Here is a 19,984-nt window from a genome sequence, read left to right on the forward strand (position 1 = left end):
GTCACTGACAGCTGAGCTATGACACAAGCGGTGTATGTTTATGGTGTCTTAAGTGGACACATACGTTTGCCAATTGTTCATTCTAAGTTACAATTCGTAACAATACTGAAAAGAAAAACACCAAAGGAACTGTTTTATATGGACACATATTATTTCTCAGTCATGTGTCACTGATTTCTCTCTCTCTAATTTTAAATATTCATTAAATAATCGATATACATGCTTAACATCGCTGTGCGCATTTAATATTTTTTATTGCTGACTTTCATTTACGAATCCACAGAGAGACCGGCCTACAACACGAGTTCAAGGCAGCTCCTAACACTTATTTTAGTTTGTATGCTTTGTTGTGCCTTGTGTTTCCAAATAGATAAAATATACATAAACTTTTCAATAGCCATAGACTGCATTCTCATAATACAAATAAACTAGTTAACTTTCGCTACTAGATTGCGTTGATAAATCTATAGGAAAAAGGCAAACAAATGTACATACGGACAGACTGCAAATTGTTAATGAAAATATAATGTGATGTCGAACACCTGCGATTTACTCCTAGTGTTTGGTGGTGTTTGTGTTGTTCAGTCTGTAGTTTTCTATGTTGTGTCTAGATTACTTTATATAGTTTGTATGTCTTTTATTTTCATGCCATAGCGTTGTCAGTTTGTTTTTGACTTTTTGCTATTTGTATCCATCTGATGAGTTGAGCCTTTTCAACTGCTTTCTATATAGTTAGTTCTTATGTTGTACAGGTGCACCACTGTCCCAGGTTTGGGGAGGGTTAGGATCCGGCTCACATGTTTAACCTCGCCACATTCTGTATGCATGTGCCTGTCCCAAGTCAGGAGCCTGCATTTCAGTAGTTGTTACAGTGTAACATAGTTGTTTTTCGTTAATTTTTTGTACATAAACTAGGCCGCTATTTTTTTGTTTGTTTGAATTTTTTCACATATGTCCTTCTGGGCCTTGTCACAGTAAATCAAACTATGCGGTATGGACTTTTCTCATTGTTGAAGGCCGTTCGGTGACCTATAGAAGTTAAGTTTTGTGTCATTTGGTCACACATGAAGAGTTGTTTCATTTGCAATCATATCAAATCTTCTTATATATATTATGAGTTGCATGTTTCTTTTGGTATCTTTTGCCTCTCCTGTACATACCAGTTACACGAATGGCGGTATGGTGCTAAAGAGTTTTCATACTCTTACAAAAAGTTCCCATTGAGTACACAAAAATAAATATATCAACAACTTTTATTTCTCATATTAAGTAACAAACAAACACAATTTTTTACTCAATGTAACACTTGTCTGCCAGCAGACAAGACTACAGTGGGATGAGGACTAAATATATAATTACAATAACAATCAACGGGGGTGTAATTTAATAAGACAAAATGGACCTCGCCTACTTACAGAATATTTTAAACTTTTCATGAACAATGAAGAAAACAGTTAAGATTAAATTTGACAATATAAAACAAAAATGAACCGTTGAAGATATTCGTTTGTGAATTTTTTTTTATAACAAGAACAGTCACAACATTTGCATTCCAAACATGTATTGAATACGAAATTTTTGACGTGATACTATTAGAAAAGTTTCATAATATTTACAGCGGATTCCATTTAGTGTGTTGCAAAGGGTAATATCTTTGGTTAGTTTGCTTGTTAGCTGAACCGTAAAGTCATTTTTATGTCAGGTATACTACCCTCGTTTCGAAGTAGCATAGTCCAACAGACAGATAGACTGGTTTTATGTCGGACTTGTCTATTCTTAAAGTAGGGTACTTTACCTAAGCTAACAATGACTTCACGGTTCAGCTAACAAGCAAGGTAACCAACGATATTACCTTTGGCTACACACTCAGCGGAATCCGCTGTAACAGAAAAGTCAACTAAGTTACGTTATGTTCGTTGATTCGTTATTTTTGATGTCAGTGAAGAATACTTTGCACTCTTCAAAAATGACAATTAACGGTTGTCTTATTTAGTTGCATTTTGCAGGGGGCGAATCCATGAAGTATGTTGAGTGGACCAAGATGAATGATTTTTGCTGTTTTTTAAGCTTTCATTATTTTAATTTCAGTATGCGAACTCTCCTTGAATCCATCATCATGTTATTTTATATCCTAAACGCACATTTATTATATTCTACAAATAAAGTGCAGGACCCAGTTTTCATCCGCTGCATATAGTGCTTTAGCATTAGTCAATAATATATTATAATAAGCGATTCAATTGCTTCTATATAAGTCAGTTCGAGTCACAGTATCATCCTTTCGGTTTGACTTTGTTTTGGCTGTTGTCTGAATACATACATAATGCAACAAGGAAAAATATAATCTGAAAAAGAAAAACACGGAGATATTAGAAAAGAGAGTAAAAATAGAAAAAAAACCAGCTGTGAATATAATAAACACAACACGAAGGCAATGTTTAAGGCAAAATACAGATTTAAAAGACATTTTTGTACTTTTAGACTGAAAAGTTTAATAAAATAAGAAATCGTTTCTGCATTTGCACGGCTTCAACATCCGAAAGTGTCTACAAAAACTAGTGGAATTGAATTTTAAGTCTAAATAAATTATTTAAAAGGTAATATCTTTAGATCAAAACTGCAAATTTAATCATTATTGAGCATACAAATTTAGACTACATTTTGAGGCAACTAAGATTAGACATGAATCTGTATTGTACATGTTTGTACTAAAAGACAGACTGAAAATACTAATACAAAAAAAAATGTTTCCGCAATTGCACGGCTTCAATATCAGAAAGTAGAGAAAAATCTGATAGAATTGAATATCTAAGAGTCTACAAAATATTTTAAAAGGCTTTAAAGTTTGACTTGATTAGACAATTTCGAAATTTTTGAAAACTTTTGCAACCGAAAGAAAGCCAAATACAAACAAATAATGTGTATCTAAATGCAATACATATTTTTACTTTTAAAATTTAGAAAATGTACAAAACACTATTTTTAGCAAAACTCGGCAATTTTATTCATTATTGATCACCAGTCCCATTTTGATGACATGTTGAGGCATAAGACAAAATGTTGTTGCAACTAAGGTTAAAAATGGAACAGAAGTATCGTACATTTTGAAGTGAAGATTTAGATAGATAAAGGAAGATGTGGTGTGAGTGCCAATGAGACAACTCTCCATCCAAATAACAATTTAAAAAGTAAACAATTATAGTTTTAGGTACGGCCTTCAACACGGAGCCTTGGCTCACACCGAACAGGCCCCAAAATTAGTGTAAAACCATTTAAACGGGAAAACCAACGGTCTAATCTATATAAACAAAACGAGAAACGAGAAACACGTATATATTACATAAACAAACGACAACTACTGTACATCAGATTCCTGACTTAGGACAGGTGCAAACATTTGCAGCGGGAGTAAACGTTTTAATGGATCCAAACCTTCTCCCTTTTTCTGAAACAATAGCATAACATCACAACATAGAAAAAAATGTTTTTTTTTATCGCTGGTGTGAAATAAATTGAGTGGAAATTAACCTTCATCTTAAATACACTTTTCCTCTCATACATACCTGCATAACTAAACATACTGATATTATCGATGCTGTGATTGCGACATTGCCAAGAGCAAGATCCCATATTTCATCAAAACAACCCTGCAAAAATTTGCAATACATAAATCGAGCGAAAATGTAAAATATCGTCTTGTTTTGAGTTAAATATTGCATCTGGTTTCGCTTTGTTTAAATTTCGTTTAAATTATTATTTTTCTATAACATCTAAGTTGGAATTATTAGCAGTTTCGTTATCTAGCATAGACCTTCTCATGACGTAAACATTTCTGTTGATTCACATATATATATATATATACTAGAACACACCCGTGATATCGCGGGTCCGTGACTGAATTCAAGTATATAACTATGCGCAAGCCTTATTTTAGTATTAGTATTGTCATCTGATAAAGTCATGCCGATTATAAGATACACAGTTTTCTCTGCTTTCAAATCTTTCTGTTTGAACCCGTCGAACTGGAACTTATCAATCATTGGTAATATTAATTATTTGGAAGACAAAAGGGTCTGGAATGGAGTATTTTTTAATCAACAGCGTTGTTCTATATAAGTTATAAATAAAGTTGAATTCTTTGATTCGCGGTTTTACGTCATGCCCGCTAACAAATTGAAAACTGTACCTATCGTGATGTCGCGGGTCCGTGACTGAATTAAAGTATATAAGTATGCGCAAGCCTTATTTTAGTATTAGTATTGTCATCTGATAAAGTCATGCCGATTATAAGATACAGTTTCCTCCTTTTAAATCTTTCTGTTTGAACCCGTCGAACTGCAACTTATCAATTATTGGTAATATTAATTATTTGGAAAACAAAAGGTCCTGGAATGGAGTATTTTCTAATCAACAGCATTGTCCTATATTAGTTATAAATAAAGTTGAATTCTTTGATTCGCTGTTTTACGTCATGCACGCTAACAAATTAAAAACTGTACCTATATATGGAAAGCCAACGGGGTCAAAATTCTTAATTCGTGACTTGTCAATTTGTAACTTGTAACTGTGTGATTTGTCAATTTGTATATAATTCATGTTTTGTTACTTGTCGATTCGTTAAATGTCGATTTGTAAATTGTCTATTTGTATATTGATGTTTTGTAACATGTCGATTCGTAAATTGTCAATTTGTATATTGATGTTTTGTACTTGTCGTTTCGTAAATTGTTAATTTGTATATTGATGATTTGTAACTTGTCGATTCGTTAAATGTCAATGTGTGAAATGTCATCGTTGTATTAAGCTAACGATCATTATGACGACAGATGGCGCTCGGTCTCTTTTTATGTGTATAAGCCTCCCGAGTGTAAGTATGTGCACCGCCATATAGAATATATATACCAAAGTAATTTAAATCAGTTTTGTGCACCACCACATACATATAAAAGAAACAAATAGATACATGCATTTGTTTGTTTTATATGGATATAGGTAGATGTATGCCAGGGACTCTGTTTTATATAGAGGTGACCTCAAATAAGCATGTTTGTTTACTAATGTACTGGTCACCAAATCTGGGATGGGGTTTGTCACTTCCTGTATTAAGGTATACATAGATGTGTCGCTGGAACGGGCTTCCTTATCAACTTCGCAAATATATTATTGTCACTTGGTAGGAAATTTCTACTTAATATTTAACTGGGTCAAAAGAAGACTAAATACATGAAATATAATTAAAGACGGGGCTTGAAAATTTATACTAATATTATCCTGGGCCGCAAATTTTGGACTAAATGTATAGTGGGAGAAATGGTTTGACACCCATTATTCCTTAATATTATAATCTCAATATGAAAATTTCAGAAAATAATGTAATTATCTAATGATCTTTTAATACAAGAAGTAAATGGAAGAACAATCTTTATATAAGTTAGTTCCTGCATGAGTAATGAAGATAAAAAATGTTTTATCCGCATATCATATTTGAACTTTACAAAACAAACTGAAGTGAACAATTATTTCAAATGAATCACTTAGTTAATGTATACTATATATCAAAACTGTATTGAATATGCACTATTTTGAAAATAAAATCTGAAGGCACCAGAAAACTAAACGAGGACCTTAAATGGACTACCAATATTTCCAACGTAGCCAAGAAGGCAAATTAACACTAGGATTCCTGATAAGAAATTTGAGATATTGTTTATCGGAATGCAAGAAAACCGCATATATTTCAATGGTCGGGTCAATAATGGGATATCATATGGTCAATAGTATGGGACCACAAACATCAATAAGCTTGAAAGAATACAGCGACAACCTGCGAGATTTATAACAGGAGACAAATCCAGAGAAGTTGGTTGCGTCTCAAACACGCTCACCAAACTGAAACTACAAGACAAACAGACAAGACGCTCAAGCCAGAAACTAATATTTCTATACGAGGTGGTCCAGGGGCTGGTTTTTCAGTGTTATAGAACCAGACAATTAAAAAAAAAGCTCGTTAAAAAGAACACTAATTGCTGGCAAGGACCCGATTTAACAATTATCATAAAATTGAGAATGTGTGAAAGAGACAACAACCCGACCATAAAGCAGACAACAACCAAAGGCCACCAATATGGGTCTTCAATGCAGCGAGAAACTCCCACACCCGGAGGAGTCCTTCAACTGGCCCCTAAACAAATTTGAATACTAGTAGTTCAGTGATAACGGACGTCATACTAAACTCCGAATTATACACAAGAAACTACAATTAAAAATCATTTAAAGGCCAGTGGCTCCTGACTTGGGACAGACGCTAAAATACGGCTGAGGGGTTAAACATTTGTTTTTAGATCTCAACTGCCCCCCTTTTTTATACACCCACTTTTAACCAAAGTGACGCCCTATCCCTTTGACTTGCGACAATTTTTAAGCTTTTTGACCAGAACTATTCAGTAGGCATGTATATTAATATATACATGATATATATATGTGTCAACCCTTTCCCCTCCTGTCAGAATGAAATGGTCCGATAATAGCATTTTATGATTAATAAAAATCTTTTATTACTAGTACCTGTTTTTCCAGTAATGATATAGCCTTTTATAGCCGACCATATGGTATTCTCATTGTTGAAGGCCGTAGATTGCCTATATTTGCTTAAATCGTCTTTATTTGAACTTCGCATTGGTGAATATTTGTCTCATTGGCAATCATATACGGTTTATTGCCACATCTCCTTATTGTATTTACCTGAAAAATCCCGTCGTTGTATTCCACTGACCAACGACTTTTTCATTAAACTCGCAATTTGGATAGATCGATAACGTCGAGGGACTAAACTAGTCCGGATGCATTTTTATAAAGTTTAATCCGTTCTCGAACGAAAGTCAACGTCTGACTCAGTTAACAAAATAAAACTGGGATCCTGTAAACATGAAATTTTTGTATTGTTTTATTTTAGAGGCTGTAATTAATAAATATATATGGAAGTGTTTAACGACCTTGACTGGCCTTTCGGCCCTCGCACGGTCGGCTCGGTGCCCGAAGGCGTTTGGTGAGCTTTAAATGATTTGTTGCCATGGGTCAGGAACAAGTAGTTGAGGTCGCAATATGTAGGCCGCCATCTTGGTTTTGGTGAGTTGATTTTTCTTTGTTTACTATTTTGATGTTTTTCTTCACTAACGGCTGCTTTCAGGGCCAGTTTGGTCAGCTTGGCAGCCCGCTAGCCTCGATGAAGGAGTACTGGTAGATGATCTCGGACGAATTTCAGAAGATGACAGGAAGCGTTATCAGGACCAAAGCCGTGAGGCAGTGAAATGAAGGTCGTATCACCCAACAGCCTAGGATACAGCCCTCGGACGTTAATCGGCATGACACTCCCCATAATAGACAATGGTTTTGGAGGCATGTTAACGCGGGTACGCCAACTACTACGTCTCTCTGTACGGCATGGATTGGTTTCTGTCATCTTAAGTAGTAAGTCGTTGAACATCTAACTGTAAACCCTCATCGAAGATAGCGGGTAAAGGAGAGCTGACCCAGCACGTCCGTTCAGCTGTAAGGACTGAGACGTGACTGAATCCGTAATGTAATTAATAAATTAAAATTACTTAGGTTTATATTTCATATGGAGGTGCTCCTACTTACAGGAGGCTTATATACCGAAAATAACTTGACCGAGCGCCATCTGTCGTCATAATGATCGTTATCATAATACAACGATGACATTTCACACATTGACATTTCACGAATCGACAATTTACAAATCATCAATATACACATTGACAATTTACTAATCGGCAAGTTAAAAAACTTCAATATACAAATTGACAATTTACGAATCGACAAGTTACGAAAGATCAATATGCAATTTACAAATTGGCAAACATCAATATGCAAATTGACAATTTGCAAATCGACATTTAACGAATCGACAAGTAACAAATCATCAATATACAAATTGCCATTTTACGAATCGACAAGTTACAAAACATCAATACACAAATTGACAATTTACGAATCGACAAGTTACAAAACATCAATATACAAATTGACAAATCACACAGATTTACAAGTTACGAAGTAAGAATTTTGACACCGTTGGCTTTCCATACCTATACGCCTTATTTTTTTATATTCTTATTGTTATCTTAGAAAGTCTTACTGATTAAAATACTACAATAGACCTGTAGCAATTTGACAATTTAGTAGTGTCAACCCTGTGATTATGACCCGTGTATATAGCATATAAATCCTGAATAAGCATATTAATCCTGAATACACCGTTTGCTGGTGCGCCTGTCAGATGCGGAACGTACAGATAAGGTAATAGGTAGCAGGTGAATATACTATTGGTATCGGTATCGGACTTGACCCGGAACTTCTTAATTATTGGCAATATTAATTACGTGGAAAACAAAAGGGCCTGGAGTGGTGTAATTTTTAATCTACACCTTTGTACAATATTAGTTATATATAAAGTTGAATTCTTTTGTTCGTTGTTTTTACGTGATGACGGCTGACAAATTGGACATCGTAATTTTAGTATTATAGATATCATTGGCCCTGTGTAAGTCTATTCAACGTCTTCAACATGCATCTATATATACGTTTGTGATATTCACATATTTTGTCCTCGAGCATCACTGAAGAGTCAAAATGCACACCGGGTGCATTGAAATTGATACCTTTAATGTTTTTATTACCACAAGGTCGATACCTCTGTTGGTGGGCTGATAGTCACCAACGGCATCCTCAGTCATTTTAAAAGTAGTTGGGTACTGTCATAAAACTACGGATATTTTTTTTTAATATCCCTCATGCAAAGCACAAATTCCTTGTCCGGATTTGGCTATACTCTATGCCTTATTTTAGTTTGATCTGCTCTTCAACATTTGTTTCAGATTTTGGAGGTCAAATAAATTTTGCCTCGAGTATCAATGAAAATACATTTATTGTCGAAATTTGCTTCTGGTGCATAACAATTGGTGTCGTATATATATATATAATTTATTATGATTCTTGATGATGCAACGTCATGCCTCTTTTTAGTCATACAAATTATCTGAGCTATTTCTATTTTATTTTGACATTTAGGAATTATGATGTATAATAACTTTCAGACAATATTATCTGTGTTTAGGTTTTATTCTTTTATTTAATTGTTCTCTCCACTACATTGTTTTGTGTGAAATCAGCACAACCAATTAAACTTCCACTTTTTTGAAGTCTTTAATTTAAATCCTTACTGTAAAATTCACAATGCTAATGATATATACCGTATTATAATTGTTGGTGCTTGTTGATAAAGGACTCTGAGCACATGACAGGTCAGCAGAAGAAGGTAACGTTTTACAGCAACTGAGTGGTGTCACTAGTGCTCCACTTGACAAATTTTTCACCCAATTTGTCGCTTCTGAGAAATCATAATAGTTGTCTATTCCACAACATTGAAACTAAAATGTTAAAAAAAATGTGTTTGTTATCACTTATTTTAGTTTAATAGTAACAAGAACGTCACAGTGTAATGAAAAGATATAGTTATTTTTTTTTATCGTTTTTGAAGCAAAAAAGGTGCCAATGTTATATATATGAAAAATTATTAAGAGACTGAGAATTCAGTATTTCCCGCCAAATTTTCAATGACTTATATCTCAAAAACCATCATATTGATCCTTTAATTTTTCTTTGGTTATATCCTATCATTGTATAACAGTCTTTTAAAATGCTTTTTGTACATTCATATGCTACTATGATACTACCATCAAATATGTACGCTTTTGCATGCAAGCAATTCGTTAAACATGCTCCTTGTCCTCCACAATAAATAATTTCTGATCTTATTCAAATTAAAATCATAACACATTGCGTCAAATATTATCATACGAAATGATAGCTTTGAAAATATGTCCTTTTTGTGTAAATTCTCCCGAGGTCATCATCAGATCAGTAGTCTGAGAATCAGGGCTGACATGATTTAATATATCAAAACTTTCTAAATTGTACGTGTATATTTGAGAATTATTAAAACAAACCACTAAGGTTTCAAATTCCGTAAGTAAAGATGACCAAAGATATATTATAAGTAGGCTTCATATTCTTATGTCCTTTTTGTCATATTATAGTTCTTCAACGGTTTCGGTTCTTCTACATCCATGGCCTTCAGATATTCGACTTTCAGCGTTCCTGATGAAGGTAAAGCCAGAAAAGAGCTTTAGATGCGTGACATTACTTAAGTGCTTTTGTCATTTTTTGTCTAGGCCATGACTATAGACTGAATTCTATATACAATATTGGATAACCTTATATCGCATACATAAATAGTTTACAATCGTACTGTAAATGAAGATGTTGAGAACACTACCTACCTTTTGATTAACAAAGTTCCATCCTATTGATACAACATTAGTTCCATTTAACCCAGCAAAATCTGACTGTATTGTAGAGTTTAACGAATCTTTGACAGGTGCTGTTATCTAAAGTTTGAAACATAGTAAGATACCAGTATTTAGTTTTTGACAGGCAAACCAAAATTGTTTAAAATGAACTTAAAATAAATTAAAATATACCTGCTATGAATCTTAACTTAGGTCTTACACTGTTAAACCAAAATGTCCCTGGATTACTAGTAAGTAGTTGAGGGATGAGATATAAAAACACTTGTTCTATAGCAGCATGACACTGTTAAACCAAAATGTCCCTGGATTACTAGTAAGTAGTTGAGGGATGAGATCTAAAAACACTAGTTCTATACCAGCATGACACTGCAGTTAAACCAAAATGTCCCGGGATTAAGTAGGGGAGGGATGAGATATAAAAAAACACTAGTTCTATACCAACATGACACTGTTAAACCAAAATGTCCCGGGATTAACTAGTGGAGGGATGAGATATAAAAACACTAGTTCTATACCAGCATGACACTGTTAAACCAAAATGTCCCGGGATTAAGTAGTGGAGGGATGAGATCTAAAAAAACACTAGTTCTATACCAGCATGACTGTTAAACCAAAATGTCCCGGGATGAAGTAGTGGAGGGATGAGATCTAAAAAAAAACACTAGTTCTTTACCAGCATGACGTTTTTTGTGTGTGTTCTATTCGGCAAGAGGCGTCGTAATTGAATCGTATTTGAACTTTAACTTGTATGTTGGCATTGCACGATGTCATGCGATACTCTCAGATCTTCATGATAACTTTGTGTCTTTTGTTGTTAGTTATGAACGACATCAAAAGTTCAATGTAGGATAAAAAAAAATATCACATAGTTTGTTTTACTGACCCAGAAAAATTGATTGTCCAATATGGATATATGTAAAATCGATGTCAAATAAACAAAACTTGCAGCAATTTTACCCCTCCCCAATTTATTTGATGGCGTCCCTTAGTTGCATTTCTGGTTCGTATATATCAAGAAGTTCAGCATGCTCAACTTTTAAGTTTGCGTCTAACGTTGTGCTGTAATACTATTCTTTCAGGTTGGGTGCCACCACACAAGTTTAACCCCGCCACATCCTGTCTTTATAGTCACGAGCCTCTAATTCATCTGTTGCTTTATATAATATTTCGTTTTAGTTTATTATTCTGTACCTTCATCAGGCCGTAAGTTTTCGCGTTTAAAAATTGTTATATACATTTGTCATTTTGGGGCATGCTAAAGCTTGGTATGGGTTTCGCCCCTTCTTGGAAGTCGTACGGTGACCAAAGTTGCTAATCATACGACATCTTCTTATTTCTATAAACTTATTTCATAATATAGACCTACCATTTCAGGTTTCCAATAAAACATTCCCATAGTTAGAACCTGTGCAGCAATAATCACAAACATCACAATACTGTAGATCAACAGAAGACATTTAGCTTTCTTAACAGCTCCAATAACTGCTATAACTGTTATGATGGCGATTATAACTCCAGTTACTATTAAAGCTATTGGGAGACTTCCAGCAAGTTCCGATAAGCTGAAGTCCAATGTAACATCACCGTATCCAGCTTTGGACAGGGAATCTTCTAAACTTGCTATAATGCTTTCATAATAACTCTTGAACAGACTTTCACCGAACTTTGCAATTAGTCCAACGACAAGCAGAACGAGGCCTATCAACTGAAGAAAAAAAAAGTAATTTTCATGTGCAAATGTTTACTACCCTTTCATATTTGATGTTATTGCAAGGGAATAATTCACCCACAGTTAGCACCAAGGTTATGATAATGTATAAAAAGCCACATTTACATAATTTTTGGTTTATCCTTTTTGATGTTGATGTAGTAGATGTGTTAATAAAGGTTAATGATATATGTGTAGAATGTGTGAACAAACAACTAATCTACTAAACTGGGAAGTAAATAAAAAAACATGTTTTTGTTTGAATCCTGGTACCTTTGATAACTATACTTGATTAGTTTCAAATATGAAGTAATCACAAATGTGTAGTTCTGCCATTTTTTTCACATTCTGATCTCGATCATGCAACATTTTAATAAAATTTCCTACACATATTGTATTTTATTTTTAAACGTTTAAGTGTTTGAAACATGATATCGTATAAGTTGTGCATAAAGACACGTTGAAATTAACATAATTAAGCAATTATATTTAAATTTGAACAGAATATGCATTTATATAATCCATTGAACGAAATATATAAATACTTTTTCCTAAAATGTTTTTATGCTTTATTTTCTTCTATAGAATATTATATGAACTAATTTCTGAATACTGTTTTAGATTTTAGCGCAAATACCAATTTTCAATCCTGGTCTCTATGACGAGTTTATTAAAACACAAAAAAAACCGAATGCAATGACAATCCACTATAAAACATTAATATATAAAAGATGATGTAGAAGGTTATTTAAAAAATGATCACACTTTTTAATCTAAACAAACAAGACCAACCTTGTTTGATTTAAATGAAAGTTATAAAATGTACCTGGAAAATTTTACTTACCAAAAATATGATGTTGGTAACGATAAGAAATATCCTACCGATAGTCATAAGACATCCCATTACGTATAATGCACTTTTTTAAAACTGCAAGAAGATAAATAAATATTGCTTTAATATCCCATTTTGAATAAATTGTATTAAAAAATATTTATTCCATGTTAAATTTCACGTCATAAATGACATCTATGTTACATTTATGTAATGACACTCTTTCACCTCCGTTTAAATTCCATGTCTATTAACAGCTCTTTAATATGATCCTTTATGTTTATGCACGAACCAGTCGATAAAAATCGAGACGTCACAAGGAACACTTCACAAAGAACATAGGTAACCAAAGCAAATCAAGTCAATCGAGATATTGACTATCATTTCAAATGATTTAATCAATATATTAATTCTCACATTTTCTCTTCATAGTGTCAATAGAATTTGAGATTTAACCGAGAATCATTCACTTACTTGTAAGAAATGGTTACTTACTTATTTACACTTTTCATTTTTAGTAGTGAAACATCCGCTTTTGAGAGGACATAAGGGAGACCGAAAAAGATATTTGAAGCAAAAAAAGAAGGAAAAAGTAGAAATGGTTAATAAGAAATTGTAATTTCTCTAAACTATCACTCAGTGACGTAAACAGTCCGAGCAATGGATAGACATTACCATTAAGAAAAATTACAGAAAACTGCTACCAATTATTTTCTTTCAGTATACATGAACTGAAATGTGTGAAAGAAAATCTCCTGTATATATCACCCATTGACCTTAGAATTGTACTTCGGACCATAGTTTTGTCTGATTATTGACCTCTTTGGAATCGTTTGTAAAATCGATATTCCAAATACAACTACATAAGTAAACAGATGTGACCATGCTTAAAATTGTGCTTCAAAACAGTCTTTCTATATTTTTAATTTGTTTGGTTGCTGAAAATACAACTTTAAGATAACTTTTTTTCAAATATGACAGTCTCATTACCAGGGTCTTGGACGATCGTGTAGCTTTTCAATTACAGAAAATAAGTGCTTGAAAAAGACATTGTGTATACGGGGCGCCGAATGGGACTCTTGTGGTTTTGTACAAAATTCAATTCTGTCATAACAAAATCATTTTTGTCTTACAAAACTATGTGCTACAGACTTGTTTTGTGAGAACTTCAATTTTGTGATGACAAAATTCATTTGTGTAGACATAATTCATTTTTGTCATGACAAAATTCATTTTTGTCGACAAAATTCATATTTGTCATGACAAAAGTCAATTTTGTCTTAAAGTTATGCAAATATAAACATATTTGCATACAAAATTGACTTTTGTTACCTGATATGGAAATTAAATCACAAAAGTCAATTGTGTACGGTAAGATTCAATTTTGTGAGACAAAATTGACTTTTGTGAGACAAAATTGACTTTTGTGAGACAAAATTGACTTTTGTGAGACAAAATTGACTTTTGTGACCAAAATTGACTTTTGTGAGACAAAATTCAATTTTGTCATTTTTGTTGAGACAAAATTCAATTTTGTCATTTTTGTTGAGACAAAATTCAATTTTGTCATTTTTGTTGAGACAAAATTCAATTTTGTCATTTTTGTTGAGACAAAAGTCAATTTTGTCAATTTTCTTGAGACAAAAGTCAATTTTGTAAATTTTGTTGAGACAAAAGTCAATTTTGTGACGACAAAATTCATTTTTGTGATGACAAAATTCAATTTTGTAACAACAAAATTGACTTTTATGAGACAAAATTGACTTTCGTGAGACAAAATTGACTTTCGTGAGAAAAAAATCAATTTTGTTGAGACAAAATTCAAATTTGTTGAGACAAAATTCAATTTTGTTAATTTTGTTGAGACAAAATTCAATTTTGTTAATTTTGTTGAGACAAAATTCAATTTTGTTAATTTTGTTGAGACAAAATTCAATTTTGTCAATTTTGTTGAGACAAAATTCAATTTTGTCAATTTTGTTGAGACAAAAGTCAATTTTGTCAATTTTGTCTCACAAAAGTCAATTTTGTGTAACAAAAGTCAAATTTGTGTTACAAAAGTCAATTTTGTGTAACAAAAGTCAATTTTGTGTAACAAAAGTCAATTTTGTGTAACAAAAGTCAATTTTGTGTAACAAAAGTAATTTTTGTGTAACAAAAGTCAATTTTGTGTAACAAAAGTCAATTTTGTGTAACAAAAGTCGATTTTGTATGCAAATTAGTTCACAGAAACCAAACTAAACTAATTTGAATACAAAATTGACTTTTGTCGCTCAATTTTCAAATTAGGTAACAAAAGTCAAGTCTGTGTAACAAAAATGAATTTTGTCATGACAAAAGTGACTTTTGTCCGCTGATAGATAATTTTGTATGACAAAATTTCAAATTTGTAGTATGATACAAATTTTGTTAAACTGAACTCATTTTTGTTGAACAAAAGTCACTTTTGTCCGTACAAAATTGAATTTTGAGTACAAAACCACAAGAGTCTCATTCGGCGCCCCGTAGTGTAGGCCATATTTCTTAAAAGAATGTTAAATGTCTTTCAGGGCTAGTTTAACGATGTTCGATTTCTATAATATTTTAAGAACAGATCGATGTCTTGATGATTTTTTTCATTTCTAAACGCTCTAAAACTTAAAATAATTGTTTCTTTAGCATAATGTTTAGTTTTTGAATGCTCAGTTGTTGTGTTTCTGTGAAATGTCCTTTGCTCGTAGCCTTCAAGAAAATGTAATAACATAATTTCAAATGAATAAGGAACGAAGTTTTTGATAGATATAGCACAGACATCTGTGAAATAAATTATAACAAGACAAAAAAAAAAATGATAAACAGAAAGTTAGCTTGTGTATTTAAAATTTAGTAAAAAAAAAACCAGACGTATCTAGCATTAAAGTTCATAGTTCTTTTAGAAGTCATTTAAATGTTTATTTTGAATTTGTAAGTAAATAAACAACACACTTGAAAGTAATAAATTGAAACTTGAGTAGATCGTGTGTTGTTAACCTTAACTTAGAAGTACGGCTTCCGTGTAAAAACTGAAAATCATAAATATAACTAAAATATAGTAATGGGAATACTTGTACATGGCATGGAGAAGGATGTAAGTGTTGCATGATTTATGACAACTGTTATAAACTCATTGAAAAGGCATACCTAGTAAATGTTTCAATTGGTAAACGTTGAAAAATACATCATCATGCATTCGATTTTGTTTCTAAAGAAGAGTCATTCATTTTGAACTATAATTATGAGCAAAACGTAAAAAAACAACTGTATATCACAAATTTAAAATCAGTATCTACAATAAGAGTAGTCTCAGAGTTTAAGACTGGAACCAAGTTGTGAGTTGACTTTGTATAGAATATTATAATTTCTATTTTATTCATATTTAATTCCGTTTAAATAATACGCGTTACTGAAATTACCTTTATAAGCTAGACTAGACTCCCTCATACTAATAAATTTTATAGGGAACATTGTAAACTTAAATATAGATCTACCATATCTGTCCTCTATTTTCACTATTATTTGTAAGTTTGCAGTTTATGATAAAATGATAAAGTGTGAGTCTCGACTATGCTGGATACCGTTAAGCTACGCATAGAAGATGTCTGGGGGTGGGGGCTCATGGCTAAACAGGGGCGAAAGATGAATAATTTATATTTGGTGCAAAGATTAATCAAGTACTTAACAAAGTATTCCGAATCAGGAATCTGATTTCAGTTCGAAAATAGATTAAAGGGTCCTTGATACAGCAATTAAAAAAACGTAAGATTTATTTCAATTATAACCACGGTACACATACCATTAATAACTTAAATCAACTGAAACTTCTGTGCTTTGTTTTGAAATGAAAATATAAAAACGAAATTACATTTTCTATCAAATTTGACTTTAAACATGATGAAAAGCGTACCTGAAATACAAAGACGCCCTTTTAATTGTGTTAAAAAATATTTACCCTACACAGTATATTACAATTGGCTATTGTTTTTTGATTTTTGTTACTCTTTCCTACCTGAATTAAAAATTTTGAACATTGATTTTATTTTGTTCTCACTGTTTGTTTAATTCGCATTTCTTTAATATTATATCGGACCAATCTTACTCGGAGACAATAATCTTTAAGTAGGACTTTTACTTTCAATTGTCAATATTTAAAGAGTTTATGGCCAATTGAAAAAAAAGTTATATAAAATATTATTTCATCATTTTTATTTTTTCATAATATGTTATGCAGTTTTATTAAAACTTATCATAATACTTTTATGCTAAAGTATGTAATTTTCATATTGGCTTTTTTGTTTTTTTTCAACGACTTTTTGTGTACAAAATCTTTGTGCTTTTCTTTACTGAGAGCACCAGAGAAGATTAGTTATTATAAATTATAACAAACTGTCTAACCCTTCTTTAAATGAGAGAACGGTGGTGTTACGAAACATTAACACAAACTTAACATATCAAACGGAAAAGGGTATTTTTATATATTTGTCTTTCACATTTGTACTATTTTTCGTAATGCAATTTCATAATATTTTGAATAACATTATTTCATTGGAATTTAAAGGGAAAGGCATTAATTTATGAAATACTCATGTTACATTACTGCGAATTTGTGACGTAATATTACTTGTATATCAGTTTACCTTCTTAACATTAGAATAAAGCTCAAATTATTTGCAGCAAGTAACACAAGATCATATAACATGTACAAATACGGAATGACTTTGTAAAGCTGTAAAACTTCCATATCAGTTTCATGTGTTCATGGTGTCAGTATTGCTCGACTATCAACTACTTATTTACGCAAAAATCCATATATTTATAACTATGGGAACATTTATTATAAGAAGAATTAACTTAAGGTTATACTGAATAAAACACCACGCAGAGAAATGGAACATAAAAATTATTAATTAAGTCCAAAAAAGATAGAACTTTAGAAAATGAAAAGAACATGGAATCACTGCCATGAAAGATATGGTGTTGCTGTTAAGTGATGCAAGTTTAGCCACTGTACCACTATTTAATCCGAAAAGCCAATTAATATGGGCGTTCATAAAAGACTCTTTATCACAGGTTAAAATTGAATTTTACATAGTAGAGGCGGATTAAAAAAGGGCCGGGGTTATGGAGCTTGAAAGTTTCCATGTTATAGAATAATATAACTTTTGTGATTCCCAAAATTATTCATATCTAATTCATGATTGAAGGAGGGTCGAAAGATACCAGAGGGACAACCAAACTCGTAGATTGAAAATAAACTGACAATGCCATGGCTAAAAAAGAAAAAGACAGACAGACAAATAAAAGACACAATATAGAAAACTAAAGAATAAGCAACACGAACTGTATACAGCTGTATGCATGTACTACACATTGCTACACTCGGATTGCATTATAATAGTAAATCTTTTTTTTCAGATATCAAACCTGGATTGATTTTAAACTAATATCTGAGTTCATAAATCTTGTCATTAAATTAAATCCCCAAATATCTGATTATGTATTTATGTTTCAATAAATCGTGTTCATAATTGTCAATATTTACACAAATAGTTTATTCAATAAGATGTCTTTACTTATATAATATTCCGTCATTCCACACAGTCGCACGACCACAAAAGAAGCAAGCTGCTTTCCGCTTAGCGGTGAAAAATACAGAAATAGAAAAGATAAGTTTCAGCTCTTTAAATCATCAAATAAATGTAGATACGAGGAACAAATCAATGAGGCAATATCAAAACGTTTATATTCAGAAGACCTAATTTTGACTTGGTACGAACACGAGTTGGAGTTGTACGATTTGTGTCAACAGAATAATAAGTACAGTCTACTTTTCTTTCACCTACTCTTCGGAGCGCATAGTTCTATCTATTTTATACTGTTCCGTGACGGATAATTTCAAAAGCAGATTAAATTCCTTCTTATAATGATGAATACTATGTAACTTACAAAAGTAGTTTAATTAAAATGTATGGACCTCTGATTTCGTTACACAACTACACATGACTCTTTAGATCTAGAGACTCATACATGTATGTAGACTAGTAAAACGAAATCAGAGACTCATATGTAGTATAACGAAATCAGAATTTCGTATGAAGTGTAACGAAATCAGAGGTCTACATTTTAATCAGACTGCTTTCAAACGGTTCAGATGAGGTACATATATAAACATGAAGACTTACTCAGAATAACAGAATTTATATTTCTCCTAAGCTATAAAACAACTTCCTGTTACCCACATGGAATTTGATACAAGGATAGATATACATATTTAAGTTTTATGTGACAAACCGCTTTCCCTTTAAACTGAATAATATGGAACATAGTTCCATTGTTCGGGCCGCACGTTTGTTAAAAAATGTTCATGAGGTCGGGTGTCTAGGGGAGATTAAAAATGCACAATTATGATATAAAACCTAAATTTAGTGCATATTCCCTAGGGTGTGTCATCTTTCTTTTAATTTATAACTACTAGTATATTGACGTTACTTTTTTTTTAACAAGATCAAGTATCCTCCTTTTAATGATAAATAGATATAGTAACCTAAACGAAAGTGCATCTTTATAAAGAATTGTGGGACACTATAAAACGATTTTATAATAAGACAAATACAAACCAACTATCAAGAGTATAAAATACATTTTCGTTGTAATAAAATTTCATTGCAAATTTTGGCGATATGAAATACTGTAATTAAACTATTATAAAACGTTCTATCATTTTTTCATTATCAGACATAAAATAAAACACAATTCTCATCCAGAAAACCAGTACATATGTTTAAAAAAAATCTTTACGGATATTTGCAGTAAGTAAAAACCTACACGAAAAAAAATAAGAAATGAATATAGAAAAAAAATTGGTATAAACAATTTAAAACCACAGCTGTGCCTTTATCTAATGAGATATGAAAAAAACATAAATGGACAAAGAAATAAGCACATCACTAAACCAATGAGATAATTACTTCATTCGAATCATGTACGGACCAAAGTTTACTAAATTTTTGTAGGTTCATTATCTGATATGATATATTTTCA

General features: G+C 32.0%; 1 protein-coding gene across 3 annotated transcripts; it reads right to left on the reverse strand.

Annotated features, from left to right (window-relative positions):
* Positions 1–1,235: 1,235 nt before the first annotated feature.
* Positions 1,236–19,227, reverse strand: LOC134698931 (tetraspanin-21-like). Of its 3 annotated transcripts, none has more exons than XM_063560612.1 (7): positions 19,126–19,227; positions 12,941–13,024; positions 11,755–12,093; positions 10,359–10,466; positions 9,270–9,446; positions 3,564–3,647; positions 1,236–2,345 (listed from the first exon to the last, which is right to left on the reverse strand). In XM_063560612.1, the coding sequence occupies exons 2-7, from the start codon at positions 12,998–13,000 to the stop codon at positions 2,274–2,276; spliced, it is 840 nt and encodes a 279-aa protein (XP_063416682.1). In that variant the 5' UTR covers positions 13,001–13,024; positions 19,126–19,227; the 3' UTR covers positions 1,236–2,273. The 3 variants fall into 3 exon arrangements, with proteins under 3 accessions (XP_063416682.1, XP_063416684.1, XP_063416683.1); XM_063560614.1 differs by lacking the exon at positions 19,126–19,227 and adding an exon at positions 13,157–13,206; XM_063560613.1 differs by lacking the exon at positions 19,126–19,227 and having other exon boundaries at positions 12,941–13,137.
* Positions 19,228–19,984: the final 757 nt, after the last annotated feature.

Source organism: Mytilus trossulus, unplaced genomic scaffold (genome assembly GCF_036588685.1).
Source record: "Mytilus trossulus isolate FHL-02 unplaced genomic scaffold, PNRI_Mtr1.1.1.hap1 h1tg000024l__unscaffolded, whole genome shotgun sequence".
NCBI lineage: Eukaryota > Metazoa > Mollusca > Bivalvia > Mytilida > Mytilidae > Mytilus > Mytilus trossulus.

What these genes read in the sequence shown, in the direction of transcription:
- LOC134698931 (XM_063560612.1), bottom strand. Translation starts at nt 13,000, where the DNA reads ATGGGATGTCTTATGACTATCGGTAGGATATTTCTTATCGTTACCAAC. An exon ending in TTACCAACATCATATTTTTG is followed by an intron (nt 12,094 to 12,940) that starts GTAAGTAAAATT and finishes TTTTTTCTTCAG; the next exon opens with TTGATAGGCCTCGTTCTGCT. An exon ending in GCACCAACAATTATAATACG is followed by an intron (nt 3,648 to 9,269) that starts GTATATATCATT and finishes AAATTTTTGCAG; the next exon opens with GGTTGTTTTGATGAAATATG.